Source organism: Microchirus variegatus, assembly GCF_963457635.1.
Source record: "Microchirus variegatus genome assembly, chromosome: 3".
Classification (NCBI taxonomy): domain Eukaryota; kingdom Metazoa; phylum Chordata; class Actinopteri; order Pleuronectiformes; family Soleidae; genus Microchirus; species Microchirus variegatus.
The window spans coordinates 18,145,704-18,172,845 of NC_139804.1; the positions used below are offsets into that span (position 1 = coordinate 18,145,704).

Here is a 27,142-nt window from a genome sequence, read left to right on the forward strand (position 1 = left end):
CAAGAAATGGTTATTGTTACAGTAGAAAAAAAAAATCAAGGTAAGCAAAGAAGAGACAGAGTAGGATGGAGGGAAACTATGTGGTTGGTATAGCAACTATGACAACAACAACAACGAGTATGTGATGGTTGTTCTGTCATGGCTTTTATGGATGTAATTTGGACGTTTCCTGGAAAAATACACCCGTAAGCCCTCACAAGTCACAACAACAACTTGGGACACGAGTTTTGATATCAATGCATGTTCGCTCAACATTTTTACCAGAGGACTGGAAACCAATCAGGATTACTACACACACCATTTTTCTGAAATTTTGTTTTGCAAAAATCTTGATTAAACACACATTTGTTGAATATGCATTATAGTTTATTAATATCAAATAAAGATAGGTAGATGGGTCTTTAGGGCATGACGCTCTGTGAAACTCAGAAACTGAAAAAAACTGCTGTTTTTGATTACTAAACATTTTTCGACGTTTGAGACACACTTTTAAGGAAAGGATGAGGTGAGGGATATTTAGCTGCAACACGCACCTTCGACAAGAGGCTTTTAGTTTATGACACCACTTTATCTCACCATTACACAGTCTTACGTGACGCTTTGTAAACTGTGTACTCCCCACACCAAAGTCCATAGAGAATGTGTTGTGAATGTTTTATATCACATACACAAGAGTTGCAGATCAAATGTGTTCTTTTATGACTTTTTGCTTTTCTTTATGGTCGGGTGTGGGAGGATAAGCAGTTTACAAACGTCCAGTTGGAAAAGGCTGTCTAACGGCAATATCAAACAGCAATCACTATATGCTTTTATGCTGTGAACTTTTTGTTAAATGGCAAGAATTTTTTTTTTTTGTGTCCTTGATGACGGCCATGCTTTCAGTGAGAACAAAAGTCCATCTCTCAAGCTATCAAGCAACACTGAACTGAAAAATAAAGTCCCATGAGAAAAACCAGAAGAGTAAAGATACTGCTCTGTACAGAAGAAATAACTCCTTCTTTTAGACATTGGGTATGAAGAGTGAGCTGCTGTATGAGTCTTTGTTCTCCTCTTCATCATCGTCTTTGTGATCCTCCAGAAGTTTGTCCAGTAGGTTTGGTGATCCCGGCTCGATCCCAGCATCTTCATCCAGTTCTGGACGTTGTGGCAGGTCAAGGATGTGAGGATGAAGGTCTGCACCATGAGGCTCCAGCTGAGGGATCATGGTGGTCAACGACATGGACAAAGGCAACTGCATCAGAGGGGGGGTGGACAGGGCTGCTGCAGTGCCAGGAGCGAACTGGACCCCCGCGGTGGGCACAGTAGATATGGTGGTAAGAGGCTGTGCCCAAGGTAGATAGGTCAACCCTGAGTCTGGGAGCTCCATCTGAGGGAGGGAGGCAGGTGCTGGGGCCATTGGTATGGTCTGGACAGATCAGATCAGAATGAAGCAAAAACAGCCTGTAAATCAAATCATATTTTTTCCATGAATACAGGTTCTGTCTTTCTGTCTAAAGCCAATGGAATAACACTGTGAACGTGGGGACAGATACACATACAAATATCATTGTAAAACCATGTTTAGGCCCACTCTGTAAGATGAAAAACAGAATATGCTCCCAGCTGCTGTTTTACTTGCATTTATTCATTGTGTAACAACAGCTTGAATGTAAAAAATTCAATTTTTGTGTCATGTCAACATTTCTGATATGACATGTTCTCAAGTATTTGAAGCAAAACTAGGTTGGTACTGGTGTGGAACAATAGTAAGGGGGAACAAGACCATGACTGTCAGCATGCATGCATATGAATAAAATACCATACACTCTTAGAAATAAGGGTTCCAAAAGGTTCCTTCTACAAGGGCTGAGGTTCTACCTGGAACCATTTGCTTCTGAAAAACCCTTTCCTGAAGAAAGTCACTTCAGTGTGGTTATCTGAACGTCACCAAAGAACTGGTATCGACACATGTTTACAGCAGCCCTCAGAAACTCCCACAGGTTAGACTGGACTAAGCCAACAATTTTATACACAATTTACTCTTAAAGACCCACTGCAAATAACATGACCCAACGACATTAACCCATAATAATGACACAGCACAATTGTGCAAAAGGACAGGTGCTTCAAAAAGTACTTGGGAAATGACTCCATGTGCCAAAACCCCCAACCCTCACATCAGTAGAAGAATACAAACACAATTTCCTTTGAGAAAAGCCAGTTAAGGTGCTGCTTTTTAACTGAAGGGAAAACCCCTATAAGTTCAGTTGTAACTGCTCCTGTCAGATCACATCGCTCAACATTTCCCACCAATCGTATCCCCTAAAGCTCAGACTTGTAAATGTGGAAAAGCTAGCAATAGCGGGGAAACATTATGAGATGATTGTCCGTAATGGATCTTTTATTCAGTGAGTTAGTGTTCACTAACTCACTGCAGAATTGAATTTCCCCTTGCGGGACTTAAAGGGTTCTTAATCTAATGATGAAAGAGAGATGGTCTCTTTAAATCCTGTAGCAGAAGGCGCTCAATAGATAATAGACAAATAATCTATTGACACATAAAACTATTCCACATTAAAATATCTACTGTTAAAAAACCTAAAATGCAAACATGTTTTCTTTTGTTACACTTAACTACAGAACAAGCAATTGCAGTGCAGTATATAGTAATACGAGTAATTGATTATTAATGGGTTACTCAATGAATCGTCAAGTCATTGGTTTGATTGTTTTTTTTTGTTTTGTTTTTTTTATATTTAAAACAAACTTTCAGATTTTTCAGCTTCTTAAATGTGAATATTTTCTGCTTTTCAGGTTGAGGTGCAGAGTTGGGATCTTTTATACATAATATGTTAGAGTCATCAACTCATCAACTCAATACTGAAGCTATTACAACTTCAGCTAAACTTTGCTGTGATGTCTTAGAGTCTGACCCGTTGGAGCAGAGAGTGCAACTGCGATCAGTGGTTTCTCAATGCACTGTTCTCACAAAAAACAGCAATTATGCTGAAGACAGTTAAGAAATTCAGTTACATTTAGTCAGCATGGTATGTTGGGTTGCCGGTTTAAAGGACTATGGTGCCCCTGAGCTAGCTCCCCAACCCCCATTGCTTGTGCAGATGTGTGCTGCCCACTGTTCCTGTACCTAAATTGTATGTTCACTCCAGGTATGTAATTAGGGTGGGTTTAATGCATAAGTTACTATCACTGATAGATGTGCGTGCATATGAGCAGTCTCAATAGAGTTAATCTAGCTTCAGGCTAGATTTATAAAATCCAGACACATGTTTCCCTCTTTAGCAATAAAAGGCTTTATTAAACTTTTTTTTTTTTTACTGCTCAGTTCATCTTTCAGTCAAAAGACGATGGAAGGGTTCAATTATGTCGTTGATATAATTAAATTAAATTGTGTAATTGCATAGGGTACTTTGACTGATCTTGAGGCTCTGACCATTGAAGATAAATCATCTAAAGGGAGTGACAAAATATGATGGTGTCCACGACACAAGACAATTCAGCAGGTGCAAAAAAGAAAAAGGAAAGAGTTTTTGACACTTTTGTACCGCATTTCTGTCATCTAGCAAATTAGGAAGTGTCATCTAGTGGGAATCTAGCAGGGTGGAAATAAGAGTTACAGTTGCCGAGGAGACTAAACTCAAAAGGCACAGTAAAATCTTTACAACTATACTGAAACACATTTTGCTAAAAACAAAAGTGTGACTGGTTTATGTTTTGTAGAAATAAGTATACTTGTATATTTGTATAACATTCATATGACTTCCTATTTGACAAATCCCCAGTGTGTTGATATGTGAAACATATCAGGAATTTGTTTTCCCCCAACGCAGCTGATCTTCAACATATTTATATATTGATAGTGGCTACATGTAAGAAATGGAGTATTTGTAACTGAAATACTGGCTATTGGCTTCACTAATAACAGTGGTACAGCCAGATTATTTGAAATGTATCTTTTCAGTTGATGGCTAAAGACTGTGTATGTTTTGCTTTGGTGTCTTGGTCTGTTGTGCCGCTCACTGCCAAACAACTTCACCAGAGGAGGAGAGAAATGAGGGTCTGCAGTGAAAATAGACAGATAGATAGATATAAATAGAACGATAGTTTATGAATCATGAGGGAATTTTTAGAATTAAATAAATGAAAAATGCCCCATATTGCCCCTTTAAAGTTTAAAGACATACAGTGGTTTAGTTTCTTACCAACAAAGAACATAACAGTTTTTCTTTTCTTATTACTCTTACTACTACTACTATTACTACTACTACTAATAATAATAATAATAATGCTGGAAAATTAGATTCCATCCACTCCTCCAGTTCTTAATAACAATAATAATTATAATTTACAACAGAGATAACACTAACGTTGCATCTGTGTATGGTTCGTATTGTCAGCATTTGCCAGTAAGAGCTCAACAGTTTTGGAGGTTCTCTTAATCATTTGTTGATTTGAAGGTTCACATTGGTGCTATTTTTAGAGGCTGTATTCCTTTCACTTTCCTATTTTATTTAATTGAGTTTTTTATTATTATTTCTTCTCGCAAATATGTGAACAAATAAAAATGCATGAGTGCGGGTGCAGTAGAAACCTATAGGGTGTCTAATTATTGATACAATCGAATCGCAATACTAACAGAATCGCAATACATCACAATTGCAATACAAATTGTATAAGCAGCACCCAAATATTGTGATACAAAGGAATTTTGCACAAGGCCCAATACTCACCCCAAAGTTGGTGAGCAGTGGTGTGTGTGTGTAGGTCAGCATGGTATAGCTGGGGCACAGAGTCTGCATGTACAAGTCAGCAGTGAGACTGGTGGCTGGGTAGGCCAGAGTCTGGGCCGAGAGTTCTTGCTGGCAGTATTCAGGTGACGACCACGTTGTCATGGCAGCACCGGTGGCCGGGGACGGAGTTTTCCATCCCGTGCACTGCTGTGGTCCATCTTCAGCTGCAGCTGCAGCAGGCAGCTCAGCTGTGGTGCCGCCGGCAGCACTGGAGCCAAAGATGGCTGGATTTCAAAGAGAAGCTGAGTCATTGCAAACACCCACAAGGGGGGCATGCTGCACTTAGAGGAATCACTTCAGGTACATGTACTGCATATCAGCGATACATTACCTTGTGTGGATGTGGACTGGTTGTTGCGTTGAACCTCGTGCTAAAAAAACAAAAGATGAAAGTACACAGAGTATGTCAACAACACTTGTAGAGCCATAATCATATATGACTGAACGACAACATGTTGACATAATATGCCATATTTACGGCATACGATCAAGTCCAGGTGGGAGCAGCAGCTGAGTTGTAATCATGCATGTACATGCTGTGGTTGAGTGAATGCATAGGGACTGTGTGGTGGAAATATACATCATAGGGAATGTGATTAGACACTTGAATGTCACTGAACTTGAGCCGTTACAGTAGACTTGAGATTCACCCTGATAGTTCCTGACAAATACATTTGGATGGATGTAAGAGCAACACGGATGTTGGAACTATTTTAGCTGGATTTTTTATCCAGTGAGCTCCAGGATTAAGATACAGACTATACATATAGTAATTAATGGACGTAGTACGGCAGTTGCACGTATCAGGTAATTCCTGCTATGAAGATTAAAATGTGACATTTGACCAGCACCCTGTCAGTTTTTGATACCAAAAGTTCACCTGCAGCCAGGCACTTATTGGATTTCTCTTCGCTCTATAATATTGTAAAGGTTTCTTCCTTCCTATATACAATGCCTTGTATTGTTGTGATTTGGCGCTATACATATAAAATTGAATTGGACGAAACCAGCTGTGTGAATCCCATGTGGTGTACTTTATCATCTATTTTCTACTAAATTGGAACATAGTTTACAAAATGTAGTTTACAACTTTACTAAACCGTTATTTCTTCAGAAAAAAATTATTAGTGACATTAAAAATCAAGTGAGAAGTACACTAGTTTTCTAGAGTTGTTTTTGCAGCACCTCCTTTTATCAATGGTACAAGATGGTTGAAAAGTAGCTTTATTCGAGCATCAAGTTCGACACAATCTTCCTCGGTTGCTGGACTTCGTCTCTTCTCAGACAAATGGCAACAAGTTCCATCAGACCTCAAGAAATCTCCATCCACTAAATAATTAAAAGTCATTTTTGTATTGTGATTAGCGATGGTCCCATAATCGAGAAAATATCACAACTGGTGATGTCTTGAAAATAATAAAATAAACTGTAACCATACATGGATTGAAAGAAATTAAATGACATGATCAGGGAATAACATGTTATTATATGGAAAGTATTGACGTATAAATGGATAGCCTTGTCACATGGTAAACAGCATTTCTCATGAACAGCAGATCCTGCTGGTCCGGGCACTAGTCTGGGCACATCCGGTTGCGTACATTGAACCGCAGACGAAGAATAGCGTCCGTTGTGGAGGTATTTCATGAGCGACAGTGTCTTCTGACTCTGGGTCTGACTCCGGGTCAAAGTCATAAAAGGGACTGCGGCGGGGAGTCGTGAAGAAGCTATTTTTAAACACTGTTAAAAAAATGTTTTGATAATGAGTAGCAGTGCATCCACCGTTCCAGAGGGGGGAGCTGCGCTTCCGAGAGCTTGTGTGCTAAATATGTCACTTCTGGGTATTGGCCAATCACAAGACAGTTGGGAAGGCTCTACGCTGGCTGGCCAATCACAACACAGTCTGTCTTCTGGGTGTGAGATTTCAGTCTGAAACACCGCGGCTGAGGACAGCGTCAGTAAGGAGAGATTTCTATCGGCTCATTCACAGCAACTAGGAGGTTTTTGACCATAAAAACAAGTTAATGTATGTAAGTAGACCTCCATAACTAACATATATGTGCAACAGGACCACTCTATGTGAGCTTTAACTGAACCAATGCTGCCAAGCAGCTGACTCAAAACCACAATTGTCCAGGAGACCCAGGAAACACAAAACGAAACACAAAGGCTGCCCTGGAGACCTTTGATAACCCAAAAGGCTGAAGTCACAATAAACTCTCCAGCACCACAAGTTATACACTGGGAAACAGGCAATTGACATCAAACACACACAAAGTTCTAAATTGGTGTTTATACATACACCAACAACTTAAGCAGCCACAGAGAGAACCTCTCACCACCTCTGAAGGTGAGACAATGAGTCAGCACAGAGCACTGGAGACTCAGGTATATGAACACTCTTCACACCTGGGCTTCATCAACACCAATCAGTGCCACACACACCTGACTGCAGTGAGCTGTCAGGTGTGTGTCCTCACACAAGTTGATTTTAACCCATTTTTATTGTTCTTTTATTGAGAGTCTTTTAACCTTTTTATTTTATTTGAGCTAACTTTTTAGGATAAAAACAGCCTGGGTTACATTGCAAGTGAAAAGGAAGACCACTTCCATTGTCAGCCAACCCCAGCACATTCTGGCGGTTGAGTTTGATATGATGCCTTCAGGCCGCTGGTAATGCACCCCAGTGTAAGCACTAGCATTTTAAATCTAGTCATGCATTATTTTTTATTGTATTGATATTTATCTATGATGTATTTTGATCACTGCTACCATACTTTATCTGTTGTTGCTAATGATTCTTAATGAAGACTGGCTGAATGTGATGCAGATGTGGTGAGCTGCAAAGGAATCGATAAATAATAATAATAACTTAATAAAGTTGTCTGAATCTGAATCTGAATACAATCCCCAATTATATATTATCCTCTGTCTGTTTGAGAGATTGGACGTCCTTTGAATGTTATGTTTTGGTCTTTTAATGCTTTTATGAATTTGTCTGACTTGTATGTCAGCAGTTACATTCAGGTCTTTAAGCTTCATGGTTCGGCAAAGTCACTCTCTCTTTGTCATGTTGCCCACCCAGAAGTTCACCATGCATAACCACACGTGTGTGTAATCTCTTCTTTGAAAGACACATGTATGTAAAGATCGACATTGCTCTGTATTATCACTCGAAGGAGAAGTTAATCTTAGATCGTGTAGTTGAGTGCAGTGCAGAATTCACAGTTACAATGTCAAAGATAATGAAGCAGAGGCAGTGACAGCACTGACAGCTTGTGTCAGTGTTTGTGTGGAGCGTGACACGAGCAGCAGTGAAAGACTGCTGATTATGCTGCCAGCACTCGGCCGACATGTGCACACATGAGCTGTCAGGTGCCTGGGAGATTGTACAGGTATGAAAGCTGGTTAGTTTTACATCTCTCAGGGCATTACTTCCACATTACCCCAAAGGCAGGCATCTGTCTCCCCATAAGTTGCTTTAATGACATCCGAATGACTAATTGTTAAAAAATTAGGCTTGTCCAAACTGCTTTTTTTTGCTTGTAGGACACAGGAGTGGTTGGTCTGCTATTGCGCTGAATGCTAAATGTGTTACTTAGGTTATTTTTAGTGGAAGGCTTGAACAACAAGTTCTAAATATAACAAAATGAAACTTGCTGATGGTGGCAGCAGGCCAGTCTTGTATAACGTACCTAAAAGGGATACTTTGTTTGAAGTTGAAGTCCCCTTTTACAATATTATTTGAGTAAAAGTTTTAAAGTATGTGACATTTATTGTACTTCAGTATTACAATTAATTTCGTGATATAAAATGTACTTGTGTTTTAGAAGTAAAAGTATTTCCTTGAACTTGTTCAACTAAACTTCAAACTAAACCTTTCACAGGCCATTGAGGCAGGTAGACGAGTGTTCAGATTCACAGGAAGCTGGCAACACATTGGGAAGGATTTCAGCAAATCCATGTGATCTGCTGAACAGACCAAGTATCCATCCAGTTGTTTAGCACCATCTTGTGCTTGAGACAACTGCAGGGCAGAGAAGAAGTCCTCCATAATAGAAACAGTAATGTGACATGTGCACGGGGCATGACTACCCCACTAACTCTTCTTCTGATTTACATTACAACACTGCAGCAGACATTGTTCTGCTACTGTTATAGAACAGTTATAGAACAATAAAGTAAAATAATAGCAATACAAACATCCGTGTCCAGAGAGTATATCAAACAGCAGTGAATAAAATACTAAATACTGTATGTTCTTAACAAGCCACTTAAAATGATCACTGAGTAAAAGGCTTCACCTTTATCTTCCATTAGTCAGCCTTTTATGACTGGAAACTGTAGTTTATAAGCTGCTCTCTCTCCCACAGCAAGGTCAATAGAAAAAAACACACACAGGAACTAACAAAACCCTAACCCTAACCCTTGTCTACAGGTAAATCCAAACAAAGGAGTTCAAAAAGAATATAATTAATTTGAGCCTAATAATATAGATAGGAATGGGCAGCATTTCTGTATTTCAAATTATTTTGTGATTTGTATTTTTTAGATGATGAAAATTTTCATATTTTGCATCAAAATACTGTAAAAAATATTTTCTTTGAAACAATGTGATGACCTCATATAAACACACAAACGCAAGGTGATTGTGACTGTACAGATTGGACTGTACTGCACCTGCTTCAATTTGATTAGATTAGATTAGATTTGGCTTTATTGATCCCAGACTGGGGAAATTCCCATGTTGCAGGAGTTAAAGTACAGATAATATAAATACAACAAAATCAAATTGAAATAAACCAAAATAACAATAATAATACATTAGAACAAAAATTGTAGTGTTAGATAAATGTAACATGTTTTTTGTCCGTACTTGTTAAGGATGAGACACAAAGTTGATGTAAGGTGAGTTTAATGTATGCTGGTATATTTCAACAAGTTCCTGTTCAGAGTAACAGTTGTTTTTTGGTAGAAGCAAGGTCATTTAGCATGTGAATTTAGCTGCTAACACTCACTATATAATGTGGAGGAACCAATTGGTACCTCCACATTTGAGGATTCAAATTGGCAACCCTTTGATTATAACTCCAAATCTCTTCCACTGAGCCATGAGTTGTTATCCCAATGGTGTCTTTTTGTTTAATGCATACAGGTTTTGTATCACAATGTCATTCAATAGATTGGCACTTGCTCTTGCACCACTTGGGAGGAAGTATTTTTAGTATCTTGAACATACAAAAATACACACATTGTTTGATACATATAATACTTGGGTATTTGGTATTTTATTTAAAAATACATTTCAAAGCATGTGTGTGAATAAAGGCAGATGTGGATTGACAATTGGTTTTCTGTGTGTTTATACATGTTTTTAAAAAGTTTTAAATCCTTGTGGAAGAAAAGTTTCTGTCACTTTTGGGGACATACAGTAAAGTATATCTTATCTTATCTTATCCAACTCCTATGTCCTTTGATGTAAAATCAATGTTTCTCTATGGACTTTGGTGTGACACAAACTTCAATTTCTAATCCCGGTAGTTATCAGGAGCAAGAAAAATCAGGCTAGCTTTACACAACAACGATCTGAACACAAACCACAAAAGTGGCGTTGCGTTCCCACTTTTTGTTTGGCGTGAGGCGAGCGTCTTTTGGGTGAAAATCTGCATGCACGCAGTGACGCAAAAGTCCGTGAAATTTGATTGTAATAAAAGTCCGTGAAATTTGATTCCTTCTACTTCTCTCTAGTAGCGCAAAGCAGCCCACGGTCGAAAACCAAAACATGGCGAAGAAGCAAAGTAAGACAGACAACTTTGTCTGGACAGATGAGGAAGTCGAGCTATTGCTGCAAACAAATTTGGATTACAAGGCCATGAAGGCACACTAGGGACTGGACTGGGAGTCATGTCAGTCGAAATATGTTGATATATGGAAGGAGGCTATTTGCAAAACGCAGATAGCATCAAAACTGAAAGGAGTCCTGGCAAAGTATTGGCAGGCTATCAATACTCAACAGTGGAATGGCCATGGGAGAGTGATCTTCTTTTTTTTATTTATGCAATGACAATTGGGGTTGGTTGCCAGCCACCACCACAATAGAGGCTGGTGTCAAAACATCTGAATTAAACGACACCGTGGATAGTACTACCAGTGAGTCGAGCATCAAATCACCTGATCCGCCGGAAGAGTCAATAGTCAGCCCCCAGACCTCAGTCTGGGGGCAATCATTCAGTGCTTAGCAGGAGCCCAGTGCCCTGACGTGACTCACGTCCTCCCTGAGTGCGGTATGTTCGCGGGTCAGTGAGTGAGTGACAGCACGAACAAGATTTACGTCCTGAGCCACAGTTCTCTGTGTGACAGTACGTTCGCAAACTAGATTCACGTCCTCAGCCACAGTTCAGCTTGTGTCAGTACATGCGTGGGTCAGTCAGTGAGTGACGAGAGTCACCTCCTCAGCCCACAGTTCTCTGTGTGTGTCTGTCAGTAGGGGACATCGGGTAATGTGAGACATCCCCTGTATCTAGGCAACGGAACACATTTGTGGTCATGTGACCATTATGTTTTCAAGCCCCTCCCAAGGGGCTTCTACTCCCAAGGAGACGTTGGTGCTGGTGCTGTGGCAAGTATGTTTTTACACAAGAATGTGTTTTTTGCATGTAAAAGTTAATTTTGTTGCTGTGAACTCAATCAACTGTTGTGTCAAAGCAAATGGACTCAGGTAGAAAAACTTATATCATACATGTTGATGAACTTCCAACATATAAAACCATGTGACTGATGCTAGTTTAAGATTAGCCTAACTTGCTAAGAGATGTTGTTTTTTCTAAAAAGGTGGCTCTGGGGAAAAGTGAGACAAATGCTGTGGGGAGCACAAGTTAAGTTTAGTCTTAAACATATTTTAGTATATTACATTACATATGTTTTATTTTTAATGTCATAAACATTGTAGAAAAGTCATCATGCCAAGAAACTACACCAGGAAAACAACTTGGGGCCAATTTTGAATTATATTATGTAGTATTTGATTTACTGTTTAAGTACTTTGGGTTACTTTCAACTGTTTAAACAAATGTGCTTAATTGACCTATCCCCATTATTCTGTTACTAGTCCGACGTTAGTTTTGGAATGTGTGGTTGTCAATCTAGCTGTCAGGATTTGTATTGTTACATGTGTTGTTATGGTAGTTTTAAAGTGGGAAAAGTAAGTGGATCAGCTTACCCCCAACTGGTTCACTTTGCCCCCTTGATTTCTCAGGTCTGTCTCAGTGAGACACAAGACCACTTTTTAAAAAAAAACAATCATATTTTCATTGCCCTTTGTGCTGAAGACATTCTGATCATTTCCATAGCTAGGAAACATCCTGAATTAATGGAAAATTTGTAAATGTTACTGATATATAATTTTAGCTTGGCTAGAGGGGAGCAAATGTAAAAAAATCTATCACATTACCCCACTCTCCCCTACGTTCACGGGTCAGTGAGTGAGTGACTGCACTCGCCTCCCCTGACACACACCTCCTCCCTCCCAAGTTTTGATATACAAGTACAGTTTAATTGCAAAACATCATTATAATAATGACAATAATGATGATGATAATACAAAATAATAATACTTAAAGGTGCATTATGTAATAAATCTAAAGGAACTGTCCATAAAATCCTCCTAATATGTCACAGAGACTCAGGAATAATCTTCATATAACAAACTGAACTCACCAACAACAACAGTACAGACAAAATATTTGCATTAAAAATAATATTTTGCAGACTGCAAATCATGTTTATGTTTTGAAATCATGTTTTGGCATGACAGCCGTCTACCAATCATTGCAGTCAGTAGAGTCTCAGCTGCCGCGCAACCACGGGTTGCCAATTACGTCAGAAAACGAAACCTAAAAGATCTCGGTATTTTGAATTTGAATGTACTTACCATTTTTGGCCACATTCTTACATATGGCACCTTTAAATAAAAAGGAAAAGTATAAAAGTATTATTATTATGATTATTTTTAGTATTCGTATTATTATAGATGCACATAGAGGATAATACTAATATGCACATGTATATTTGTTATTATTTTAAATCTTGCAGCTATTGGTGAGTCTCTCTTCTGTGTCTCCTCTCCTCTCATTACTTTATGTGTACCAATTCAAAACGTACAGCAGGACAGCTACATACACACATACAGCTAATGAGCAAATGAGGCTTTTGAGCTCAGTCATGCTCACCCCCATGGATGCTTCTTGACAAACGATGTGCAGTAATACACTGCTATTACAACCCCACCTCAGAAATCCCAAACTATACCTTTAATTCAGAGAAATCCACTTTTTGTGGGTGTAGAACATGTTGTTTTAACATGCGTACATGTTAAGAAAACAAACCAGCAGGTCTGGATTTGGTCCTCATAAGTAGCCTGAGATATGTAGCTTCCTGCTGGAGACTATCTCTAAACCCAACACCCACTGTGGTAAGGACGGTGCTGCGTGGGTGTGTTGACATTTCAGCAAACAGTAGGATCACAAACCAAAGCTTTGCGGCTGAACTGTAATCTTTTGTTCATTATGACAGCACGCTGCTCTTTCTTAAGGCTCTGCAATCAGTGGAAGTGACACACCCTCTGATTTAAGGGGGGGTTTACAGGCATTAAAGGGCCAGTTTAGTTTTGTATCGCTCACAACATACAGCAATTTGTTTCAATTAGAGTCATAGGACTATTTCTTCAGCAGAAAAGTGACGATTGTGCAATGCATGGGTTACATATATAACTGGATGAAAGAAACCACAACTGCATTTGAGTGAGCTTATCTTTAAATAACTATGTTATTAGATCAAGGGTGAGGTGCGCAATTGATTTTTTTTTGCATAAATAGGTCGACATTTTGATATAGACAGGATGTCCCTACACTCAGGCCCCGTTTACACGAGGACGCTCGTTTACACTGCCAAGATGCAAATCTCTGCTCAGATCTGCTGGTACATACATGTGCCAGTACAGGGAAATAAGCAAACATGTTGGATTATTTTCATGCGTCAGACCTTCGAGCTGCTCTGGCAGCTTCTTATTACCCGCGGTAGCCATGTGAAGAAGGAAGATTCAACGAATGCGCTCAGACATGGCAGTGTTTGTGTGATAGTGTATCACAGCACCACCTAGCCACCTGGCATGAATACTCAATCGAATTCCACACACTTTTGCGTCACCGTATGCACGCAGATTTCCTCCTGAAAATGCTTGTCTAAACGCGGAATAAAAAGTGACGATGCGACGCCACTTTTGCGTCTTCTGTTCAGACTGTCATCATGTAAATGCAGCCTCAGATAGATGATATAAGTGTTACGATGGCAGCAGGTAATGGTCGATGCCATACAACAATTAAAAATCGCTTAAGATGTAAATAACTGCAGTTTGCTGTAGGTACAAAAACTATGATTCATTTTCGAGTTGACTCATAATATGGTCTTCTTTTAAAACCATAGGTTGAAGCAGAACGTGCCATGCAATGCAGAATGGTCAATGGGGGGCACATTTACAGGTAAGAATAGTTTGTACATGAATCTATGAGAATTGTCAGCCTATACATCTCTCTTGATGTCTTTATGTCAGTAAACATTGTCCTGAATAGCTCTCAGTTTCAGGTCTTCAGGTTCCCATTTAAAGTCAAAAAGACAATAAATAAAGCATGGTTTTCTCTTAGGAGTCATTCACATGACACAAAATGCCTGTCACATCTGTAATTACTAACAACCCAAAACCTGCAGCCTCGACTAGACTCATGTAAAGAATGAATTAATTTACAAAGAGAAATAATGAAAACAAACTATACTTGTACCTAGACATGGAGCACAAAGAATAAAAACCCTTTAAATAAGTTATTTTAGATAGTTTTAATATGTCATGAAAATATTCACCACAACCTCATCTTCCTTTAAATATTGACAGAATATGATACTAAATAAATTAGCCAGCAATATTGTATAATAGTATTAACAAGACATACAGTTGTAATCATTGCATTATCAAGTGCATTGCATTCAACACAAAATTACAGACATAAATGTTAGTGTGGTGTTTTAATTATGGTTGTCCACATTATTATTTACTCAATTATAGACTCATGTTTCTTATCCTTAAAATGTTTTTTATTGTGAAGTACACATCACATCCACATGAAATCTAGCACTTTTATTTTTAAATTCTGAAAAACATCCTCATGAGTATCTTTATTGATATCATGGTGGAATATTGTGTGTACATTTGTTTACCCCCGCTCACACACTTTGCTTTTTCTCTGGATTGGCCAACACTTGACAAGACGAGACGCTCACTGGCACTGAGGTCATTTGAGTTTGACACCTCTGCTTTAAGCCATACAAACCTAAATTGTAAATGTGCAGCACTCTCATTTATGTAGCGAAACATGAAGCTGCAGGCAGTTAGCTTAGCATACAGAGTAGAAACATCAAGCTTAGCTCCGCGCAAGGGTAAAAAGATACTGCCTGCAGGCATTTTTATTTTTTTTTATGTATTACAGATGAGGAATTGTTTCTATAAGCCATTAAATGTTCAAGTGTAAAGAAAAAGCCATTCGTGGGGAGTTAAGTGCTGCAGCTCTTTGTATTTCTTGGCTAAGCACAGTGGATTCCTAGAATGTCTTGTGGTTGCTTCATAGTGACAGCAACACTTAAAGTCAGGCATTTTAGATTTTCAGCATATGAAGGAAGTGTGTTATTGTATTATTGCAAAGTAAAGACCACAAGGACAATCCAAGCTCAGTGGATAATAGCTGCTTAATACAGTTATGATATATTATATATACAAAATATAAATATATTTTTGGACGATAACATCAAAGGGAATTTTCATATTCCATAGACAGACTCTTGCAGTAAAAGGTGAATATTACTGATTGTTTACTGAGTCCTCATGGACGAAGTGCATGTGCACGTCTGTTTGTGTGTGTGTCATGTCCGTCTTCTACCGCAGTGGAAGATCTAATAAATAGCATGTGAGAGGGAGCTCTGGCACGGCTGCAAGTTATTTTGCATAAAGGGCTGTGTGCCCAGCCCTGGAGCCATTGAGGGGATGGTTGTAACTGTCATGGAAAAACACCTGGATTATGTAAGGACAAAATCCCCCCCTGGCTCTGGTTCCTCTCCCCATGCAGACCCCGTTTCTTTCAGCTCAGAATGCCATAAGGTTCCATCTGGGAAAACTGACCTCTCTCACACACACACTTGCTCAATGCAGTTTCAGCTCATCCATCTTTACGTCTACGAACTAAAGCATGCGTTGAGAGGTCTTGTGATGTCTGCAGTGAGAGATCGGTGAATCAGCTTATTTTATGACTGTTCAGATGAGTGACGCATGTCAGCATATAGACCAGGATAATAAATCATCAGAACACCATGAAGGGAGCATTATTAGAAAGTTGACATGACAAAGAAAACAGCTGAAAATGTTGCCATGTGGGGCTTATTTCAATACAAACAGCTTTCACAGCCTATCCATCAAAACGATTGAAAATGAATGATGAATAATGAGTAAGTGATGACTTGTTTCAGGACCTAGAATTATTTGTGAAGAGTAAAAGTATATGTGCTTTTCAACCAGAAAAAAAAACAGTGATTCCCCTAATGATTTGATTGTAATCTTGTCTCGACTGGACACATATGGCAGTCATGTCGACGTATGATTCAGGGGTCAATGTGAAATCTACGTCCATGTGAGTGACTACACCTACAACATATAACAGGATGTACTAACACTAAAAAACCAGTCCAAATCATAAATACAGACTTGTTTGTACACAAATGACATAATGTTAAATATGACAGACACATGAGACACAACTGTTTACTTTGACAGTTCTAATAAATCCTGTGCTGCTTAATTGTTTATTGAGGGGAGATAAGGTTTTTACAGTTTGCAAGTTTCTGGGGGAAACAGTTTTCTTTGGAAAAGGGAGGAGGGCTCTGATCAAGGCTTACTCCGATAATGCCTCTTCACTGTTTTCATTTTTAGTCACTTGTGTCAATTAAACTGAAATCGCTTTACCTTACATTTTGGAATGAAACATTTCTATAGGATACATGTTTTTAGTCTAATTTCCAGAATTAGTGACATCTCTAAGACTGTAACAAACTGAAGATTCTAATGTTCACCTCTGCCTTTCCCAGACTAGGAAGGATGCTATTCTTTGTTTATGTTGTAAGAGTATACTTCAAAATGTGAAAAGCATTTAAACCCTCCTAAATTTAGCACAATGGACCTTCAAGGTGAAAAACAAAAATCTTATAAATCATGAGGTCCTGGGTAATTGGAATGTTGAATTAGAATAAATCACTTGGACTGTATGTTGGTGAGCTGGACAGCATTTTCACTTCTCATGTCAAATATTTCCACATTTGCCACAATTATCTCATTGTGATTGCCTTTTATCACAACACATAATATAATCATTCCAGTCCTATGCTGCTTTTACTTGCAATATTATCATTTGATGTTTTCAATTTTTAGTTTTTTCAAACACAAAGCTAGTGTAAAGCGTCATCGTAATCATTTGACCTCACCAAAGTAGAAGGTGCTGTTTTGGTGCTGTGCAGCTCCAGGCTCCTCTTCCTCCTCAGCAGCTCCTTTACTGGGTCTCTGACCCTGACACCTTGATAAGGCCTGGACCTGGCCAGAGTAGATGGTGGAGCTGCAGGAGAAGAAATAGAGATGAATATAGGGTGGTTTGCTGTCCTCAGGCAATCTCGAGCGGGTTCATGGAGTTTATGGTGACCTTTGGCAAGAAAATGTTAAGAATGATGGCTGAAAAATTCCACATGAGAAATTGTACATTCTTATTTGAATTGCTGATGAAGATATTCATAAAGATTAAACTACACTTAAAAATCACAGAAGTGATCCAAGTACCTGTTTCTGTGATTTATTGTATTCATTATTTTTGTTACATTTTACATAATGTCAAATGCCCAGATGTCCCTAAAAATCGATGCTTGTATTTATGGTCTTATAGGCTTTATTTGTCTGTCTCGTCTACTTGGCTACTGTGAAATGACCATGGAGGTTTTACAGAATTTTGATTGGATTAAATTAATATCAGAAAAGGCAACAACATGTACAGTGTACACACACTTCTCACCTGAAATAATCAGCTATGACTCTCATTACACAGCACTGGCTGCATGACTCCTGGTTAGAACTTTTAAGCACATAGACAATGCATACAACCACTTTTGTATACAACAATATGACAGTGGGCCATGGCTAGCACTGTTGCCTCACACTGAGTGGAGTTTGAATGTCTAGTGTGTTCCTCCGGGTTCTCTGGTTTCCTCTTACAGTCCAAAAACATGCAGAGGTTAACTGACCACTCTAAATTGCCCATTATGTGTGAAAGTGAATGGTTGTTCTTCTCTATGTTTGTGCTGCAATGGACTGGTGACCTGTGCGTACCCCGCTTTTCACCCCATGGGATTGGTACCAGCCGCCCCGTAACCCTTGTGGAGAATAAGGTGATAGACAATGAATGAATTAATGAATATATGACAGCTACATTACTGTTCAAAAGTTTGAGGTCACATATACAAATTTTTTTGTGTTTTCCATTAAAACTCACACTTGATGATTTTTATTCAAAACAATAATTTTCCCTTCAAAATGTACTCTCATCAAAGAACCAGCAAAACTGTTTTCAGCTGTGCTAACACCATTGCAGAAGGGTTAAAAGGGTTTTCTAATCATCCAATAGCCTTCTAACACGATTAGCAAACACAATCTACGATTAGAACATGGGAGAGATGGTTGCTGGAAATGGGCCTAGACATACACCCAGACCAATAGTGGTTAGAATAGTCCTTTACCACATTAACAATGTATGGAGTGTATTTCTGATTAATTTAATGTTATATTCATTGAAATAATACATTTTCCTTAACAAATAAGGACATTACTAATGACCCCAAACTTTTGAATGTTAGTATCTTCCAAACTGCATCTTCTTGTTTTGATTGGAAGAACCCTAGAAGTAGAAATGACGTACTGCATTTCTAATGCTAATTAAGCCTGTCAGCTCCAGGACAACTTACCTAGTGTTTCTCAGTATGACCTGGTAAAAGATCGATACAGATTTTAAAAAGTTGTTCATCCATCCATCCACTGAACTGTACACCCTGGAGGTTCCATTCACACTCACTACCCAGCCATGCTAACTATGAACTGTGACTGTGAATGAATGTTTGAAAAAAAAGCTCCAGTCCAACTGTCCTAAAGGTCACCCATACGCTGTATATAGAGGGTGGTACATATTCTTCAATTAACAAAAAAAATAACTCCTTGAGATTTGTAGTTTGACTGGCATGAAACTAGGCTCCTATTGTATGTTACCAGCTGTCAATCACACTGGTGTCCACTCATATGTGTTGTCGTATCATCTTTTTCCCTCTAAATAGGAAGATGATTTACAAAATTGACATTATGTTCTGTTGAAGAAGAAGTCCTGAAACTTGACTCCTCTGGAAAATGTTCATTTTCCCATAGGCTTCCATCCAAACTGATTTATTTATGCCACCAGTGGAGTCGCCCCCTGGTGGCTAACGGCTACTATAAGTCCATGTCTTGTACTGTATATGGTCTATGACATCAGTACATAAATCATAACTCTGTACTGTGACATACATGTTTTTTTCAGGTGATCTTGACCTCATTGGTCTCCAGAGAGTTTGTTGTAGCATTTTGAAAATTCTCACTGTGGCAGTAGGGTTGTGTTTCAGGAGGTCAGACAGAATGACACAGCCAACAGTTAACAAAAGATTCCTGGCAAAGGCTGCAAACAGGGGTGTGTCTCTTATCAAGTATATTTATATCAGCAAACAGAGCAAAAAAAAAAAAAAAAACTTAAAGTGAGGTTCTGACAGTGGTAAGATGATCTTTGAATTAAAACTGAAGTTGTTGTTTTTCGTTCTCAGTTTTCGTCACACGTGAGTGCGCACAGAGACAAATAACACGCTGCACCACGAGAAGGACTCAAAAGAGGAAGCGTCACAGCTGTGCAGTCGTCTGTCCTGCCTGCCACCATTTTGCATATCAAGATTACAGGCCAATAGCAGTGTGAGGCCAACTTCCAAATTACCATCTTCCTCTTTCCAAAAAGGGTCTGACAAAGCAGCTTCACTGCCGATCCTGATACGGATTACAGCGGGAAAAGTTATCATTCATTTTTATTTCCGTCTGTTAGAGGGGGAACACAATATCCAATAAGGTCATTTGTATAGTGGGAGAAATGTTCAGTCAATGTTGTGGTTAGGATTTTACTAACCACCAATTAAAAATAAAAAGACACTTACAGTATGAATCAGTTATAATTGGCCAAAATCACCAAAGGTTCAAGTCAATAAAAAATCTGTTTCTTTTATTTCAATGGTTAGATACAGATGTTGGCAAAATAATAATAAAAATAAGGATGATAATTAATTTAAAAACTTCTCGAAGGTTGAATATTGCAGGGCTGTTATTCTGATATTTTGTCTCCACTTCTTCAAAATATAAGTAATAAAACCTCCCCAACAACAATAACAACAAAGGTTTAGAGCAAAACATTCGACCCACACTTAACGATTCACACTGAAATCAAAATGCACATCTTATCTAAACAATCTGCATGAAAGTGGCAAAATGTTACACAATTTATCTCATGTAAATTAATTTGTACTTACTTTTGTCCCAGTGCATACTGTGTATCCTGGTAATACGTATTGGATGCTCAAAGTGAAGAAAATCAAAGTGGCACGATGACTGCTGTGCTTTATAACAGCGTGTAGCTGACGAACAATCCCCATGAGATGTCACAGTTTCATGAACCACAAATCTCCCCAATGCATCAAGTTTCACTGTTAGTGCTAAGTACGTGGAATCACAAGTTCAAGAGTCAAACGTCTCAAAGAAGAGACACAATTGTGATGCCAAAATGAAACTGTACAGATGAAGACAACAACAATACAGAGGGAAATGACATTTGTTACATTCACATACACTGAACACAGGACAATCAATTACAGTATTCTTATACTTCATGACATACCAGTGTTTGTTTACAGGTCATGATATAACAGTATTCTGTGATGTCCCAGCAATGGTTGGGTGTGACCACTACAGATAGTTGAACATTATCAATGAATCCAATATTTGTTTTCTTGATTAATGCATATAATACTTAGTCTATAAAATGAACGTTCACATTCAAGCAAATGAATTCACAGAACCTATTGATTACCAAAATAATTGGCAAGTAATATAATAATTACTCAAAAGAACAGCACTACTCAAGTCATAAGAGTGTATCTTACCTGACCTCTACAGGGTCGGGGGGGCTAGACCCCCTGATTAAATTTGGGACCCCCTGAATGTCCCCCCTGAATGTTACTGTGTAATTGGAAAAAATGTTTTTTTTCCTGAAGATTTTTTGTAATTTCAGTTTTACATATGTACATAAATACATAGATTATACAGTTTGCATGCTTTCTTATCCTTTATAACCAGACAAAATGTAAATTAGAATTGTAAATGTTGCTTTATTAGCCCGTTTCTTTGCATGCAGTACATCAAACTTGTTCACTGGTGAAACCACATCTTGCTGTCACACATGAATCGTATATAAAAAGTAAACAACTGTTTCAGGGGGGGTTATTAGAAGATGACATTGCGAAAGTAAAAAAAAATCTTGAGTTTCCAAAAAAAAGTAAAAAAAAAAAAATAAATAAAATTTGGAAATTTGAAATTTAAAAAAAAAAAAAAACTTTTTTATTTTTGGAAACTCGAGATCTCGACTTTGAAACTCGAGATTTCAAAAAAAAAAATAATAATTCTCATGTCACTTCAGGGGCTCTGTAATTCTTAGATGTATAGTTTTAGTAAAAAACAATCATGAGAAGTTTATTTTTAGAAGTTTATAGTCATAGTTTATTAGAAGACACGAGTCTGACTGACAGCTAGTATTGTTCAATAGTTCCGTGGTTACAATCTCTTACTGTCTGTATAGTTACAATTATACAGGAGGAGTTCTATTCTCAGTGTTATGACCCCGGGCTGTGCTTTCCTTACTTTCTTTTCACTTTGTGTGTGTGTCAGGGTGTGATGTGCTGCAGGTGTGCATTAACTGATTGTGTGTGTAGGTGAATCCTGGAGGCTGATTGGTCTTGCACACAAGATGTTCCAGAACTAGCTGCCAGATCATCCCAGCTGCAGCAGATTGAAGATATGTGAGCGCTGCCAAGCTGAGGAAACTGCAAAATAAAAAAAATAAAAAGGGAGGGAGGGAACAAGCGCTGAGAAAGTCTGGGTTTCAGGTTCGAAGCATTAAATACTCTAATAATGAATGTAATCCCTCCCAAAAAAGCTTGTCCAGTGGATACATGTTATATATGACAGCAATGTGCCTGCTAGAGTCTGCAAATGATCACTTTTACAAATGCTAACTGCTGTTAGCTCCAGTAGCCTCTCTGGCCAATTCCTGTGTCCCTTAATTTTTGTTTTACTTTTGTTTGTTTTTCAAGGTGGACCTAAAGAGATACTACTAAACAGAGCGTTCTGAACAGGGCTGTTTTTGCAGAGTGATTGAACTGCTGTGGTGCTTCATCCTTATGGTATTTTGACCAAAGCATGTCACAGACATGTTCATTAGGACACCAGGGAACTAGGTGAACTTGGAGAAATAGGGTATAATATGACTCCTTTAAAGGTTTAGATGTGTCATTGGGACTGGATCTATAGTAAATAACCTTGATTTAATTGGTCTGACAATAATAATGCACACATTTAAATAATTGTATTCATGTCTCACAATGTCTGGTTACATAAAAATAGCAGAAGAACACATGTCCACCCTTTCATAGAGTCAGTCCATCAAAGGACAAACATACAGTCTCCAACTAACTTAATCTGCCTGTTTTTGGACTGTGGGAGGAAACTCTGGGACTCACACACAAAAATAAAAAAAGGCCCTTGGCCAAACCCAAATCCAATCTGGTAACCTTTTTGCTGTGAGGCAACAATATGAGCCACTTTACCGCCATGTGGCCCAATTTTGTTTGGTTGGTTTAGCAGAATAAACCTACAGTATAATTCTTCTATTTGAATATGTCATTAATTAGTTTTCTGATACTAGTACTAATATACTACATAAAGACATGAACATGTACCAAATAATCAACACATCACACACAGACAGACAGACTTTATTGATCCCAAAACTGGAAAACTCTTCCACACACTGTATTGAAAGTAGCTTTCAAATTAAAAGACAAAATGCTTGCTGGATGTTGTTTTAGATGGAGTTCAGGTCTGATACGGCAGGCAGTTGTTTTTACAGTCATGTCATTGTGATTAACTTCCTCTTTCTCAGACTCTTGAAAGAGGCTTAGAAGACGGTTAGCCGCATATATATTTTACCGCAAAACAAGACAAATACATTTACTACATAATATAATGTTCACAACAGCTCTTACTTTGTATCTGTAAAATGGTACGCAAATATGGAAATTAAGCATCTTGCAAACTGTATATTCTCATTGAATGCTCTCAGACTGCATGACGCTGTATTTTCTTTCAGTTCAAAAAGTCAAATGTTGGAATAAATCTCTGCATTTACTCAAATAAAATGGAGAATAAAAAAACTATATGATATTGACTTTAACTTGTGAGACAAGTCTCCTCTTTTGATCTCCACTGGTCAGAGGTTGTTTCTTTCTATTCACCTTAATCTGGACTTCTGTGTGTGAGCATGAGCAGGATTCTGAGACAGCATAGTTTGGAAGGCACAAAAATACAACTAGTTATGCACACAGCTAGCTTATTCTCTGTGCATCTTTTTTTCGTATATTCAATTCTCAAAATACTGTCACCATTAAAACAGCTGCAAAAATCTGGAGACTAAATTCAGTCTTGGGTTCAAACTGAGCCTGAAACTGGCCTTGGTTGTTGCAGGAGGGAAACACCTGCATGCACGTCAAGGTTCACTGACCAGCAACGCTCAAAAACCCCAAACGTCCATGATCATCAGCTATGAAACGTCTGTGTGTTTCTCTGCCTCACTGAGTGATAGGATCTAACTGATTTGGCGGGTTCAATGTGTTTGAATGTGCTTTTATTTTGTAGCATTTAACGATGTAATAAAAACAGCAATTGGTTTCGGGAAATCGTGCTTTTTATGATAAGATGACTTGTGGGCTCATGCTAAACCAAAATTACTTATTAACATAGATGTATTAGTTTATTTTTTTTAGAGACCATGCAAATTACCATAGTACAACTCCAGCCTCCTTGGCTGCAGTAACCGGTGGTTTGCACATAGAGATTATCACTAGTTTTTAATTTTAATAAAATAAAACATTTATTATAAAACTATACAAAGAGGTCTGATGGCGGATGAGGAGAACACACATTTAAAATGTTTACATCCGATATATATATATATTAGCTAGAGCACACAGTTATGGAACATTTTAAGTTATATATGCTCATATCTCTGAATTGACTTCAACATTTCACATGTTTGATAGATTTTGTAATGTTATTAATTTCTTACTCATTTATTTCAGTTGCATATGAACTTGGTAGCAATGGAAGGGTGAAGGAAGAAACGCTTTATTGAGTAAAAGTACAAATGTAACCACTTTACTACTTTTTTATTGACTTGAATATCCAGTGTGTGTATGATTCTGGAAGGTTTATTGGAAGAAATTACATTTTGCGCATAGTATACTATGTTTGCGTGTGTAAAGAGTTTAATTGCTTTAAAAATGTTTTTCGTAGCTTTAAAGTATTTTAAATTTAGACAAGACATGTATGTAAGATGGTTAAGAATACACATATGGAACAAACCAGCCAAAATGTGCATTCTGCATTTTAAAGCGGGAAGTGGTGGTGTAGTGATTGAGTGAGTGAATGAGTGAGTGAGTGAGTGCAGTTTTAATTTTAAAAAAAGTCCACATGTCATGCATTGTACTGCACAAATGCAGTGAAGTCAAAAGTACCGATATTTGCTGACACAGTACATTGTATTCTCAATCATTGTCTATTGTTTTATCTGCCACATGACCATTCACTCTCGCTCTCACTCCTATGGTCAATTTCGAATGAATCTCAGCATGTTATTGGACTGGGAGAACAAGCAAACTCCACACAGAAAGGCCCTCTGTCAAACCGGGATTCAAACCAGTGACTGTCTTGCTGTGAGGCATCAGTGATAGCCCCTATACCTCTGAGTGGCCCTAGTACATGTCATACTTAGGTTAACTCAATATGCTTTGGATGTGAGAACAGAATCGGGCACATTCACATAATTTTTTACAATTAGCTTCCATATGCTGAAAAGTTTAAATCTGCAGCAGATTAAAGAAAACAGGACTATAGTGACAGAATGCACCTTTAACTGATTTGGTTTTGAGTCTTGGAAACATTATGAGACTCGCATCTCATGATATGAGCAATCTGTGTGGGCTGGAGTCAGTGAACAGGAACTTTTGCTGTGATGAGGAAATGGGGTTGATGATCACCATTTCCTGGTCATGAATGCAGTTAAGTGTTTGCACAAATCCACTTAGTTTGGGTGAGTGAAAAGATCATGATTTTCCCTCAGAGCATCAACATTGTCTTCATTTGAAAAAAAAAAAAAAAAACAGCCTGGTCTCAAAGCACCAAGTCTTACACCTTTAGGTTAAAAACTCTTATCTCAAATACTTAAATGGACATCACACGTATGCTGCTAGACTCACTTTGAAAGGCATCTCTGGGTAAGAATTTTGCCTGGAGATACTTCAGGCAGCTGAAGAGTTGCAGACTGAGAATGTTTCAGTTCAGAGGTCTCAATGTGGGTTTATTTTATTTTATTTTATTTTATTTTTTATGAGGGAAAGTTGCTATCCACCAGCGTGCAGGCAACTGGCCGCAGAGAGGAGAATGACAAGGAATTGAACAAACAAAACAGAAAAGCAACAGTTACAGTATTACTCACTGGAAGTCACATTTGACAGTTTAGCCTGTCGGCTAGTTTTCAGTGCGGATCATATCTCCTCTGCTTTCACTACATCTTTAGGACTCTTATCTTTATCTAATGATGAAGAGAGCGACAGCAGATTTCTCTGTCAGCCTCATGCCAACTGAGAGTGACTCTGTGGCTCAACACAGCTGCTGCTTTTAGGAGAAAAAATTCCATTCCAATTTCTAGGAAATTTGCAAAATGATCAGAACAGCCCATGCTTCCATTAGAAATGAACTCCTGAGAAACACAGATAGATGATAATTCACAATGTGGATGTAAAAAATGTTATGTTAATGCTATATGTTCATTATTTATACTTCTACAGGCTCCAAAACACAGCCAGATGACCAGGAGTCCACAGCCAGATGACCGGGAGTCCACAGCCAGATGACCAGGAGTCCACAGCCAGAAGACCAGGAGTCCACAGCCCAAGGACTAGGTGAACCACAGGCAGACGACCAAGAGTCCACAGCTTGAGGAGTATCAGTGTCTTGTCAATGTCTTTCTCGATGTTGGAAGAAAACTGGAGCATCCAGAAAAAATCACACACACACAAAATCATGGGTGAAGCTCAGGGAAAAAGAAGACACAATGAAAGACAGAGACAGAAAGATTTTATTGTCGTAACAAGAGGGAACTTGTGACATTATTCATATACTTGAGTCATGGATGTTAAAAAAAAGTGTAATTTCCCTTGCAGCTATATGTTCGTTATTTATACTTCTATAGACTCCAAATTACAGCCAGACGGCAAGGAGTCCACAGCCCAAGGACCAGGAGTCCTAAGCCAGATGACCAGGAGTCCACAGCCCGAGAACCAGGATTCCACAGCCCGAGAACCAGGATTCCACAGCCCGAGAACCAGGATTCCACAGAAACTGGAGCATCCAGAAAAAAAACACACACAAACACAGGTGAAGCTCTGGGAAAAAGAAGACACAATGACAAACAGAGACAGAAAGATTTTATTGTCGTAGCAAGAGGGAACTTGTGTCATTATTCATATGCTTGAGTTGTTCCATGCTGTACAAGTGTGGACATTTTTCTGTAATGTACATCAACAAACAAATTGTATTCCTTTCAGTATAAAGCCCCCACTTTGCTTAAGATTAAAAAAGAAATCACCAGAGCATCTTAGACATACTTTTAGCATGATTAAATAGCATGACAAAGAGGGGTTCCTTCCACCGTATCAAGGTTAATTGGAGACTCTAAATTGTGAGAATGGATGGTTTACTTGTCTCTGTGTTTGCGCTGTGATGGAGTGATGACATGTCCAGGGTGTAACCCTTCTTTTGCTCCCTGCTGGCACAT

The 27,142-nt window shown here is 38.4% G+C and overlaps 1 protein-coding gene across 1 annotated transcript; it reads right to left on the reverse strand.

Moving 5' to 3' along the window:
* Nucleotides 1–1,000: 1,000 nt before the first annotated feature.
* On the reverse strand, nt 1,001–27,142 carry pou2af1 (POU class 2 homeobox associating factor 1; the record flags this gene model as incomplete). The annotated part of the gene is made up of 7 exons (XM_083886872.1): nt 1,001–1,405; nt 4,728–5,011; nt 5,119–5,158; nt 17,361–17,488; nt 26,177–26,351; nt 26,570–26,750; nt 27,066–27,142. 7 exons carry the CDS (start codon nt 27,140–27,142, stop codon nt 1,001–1,003), a joined length of 1,290 nt encoding a protein of 429 aa, XP_083742998.1.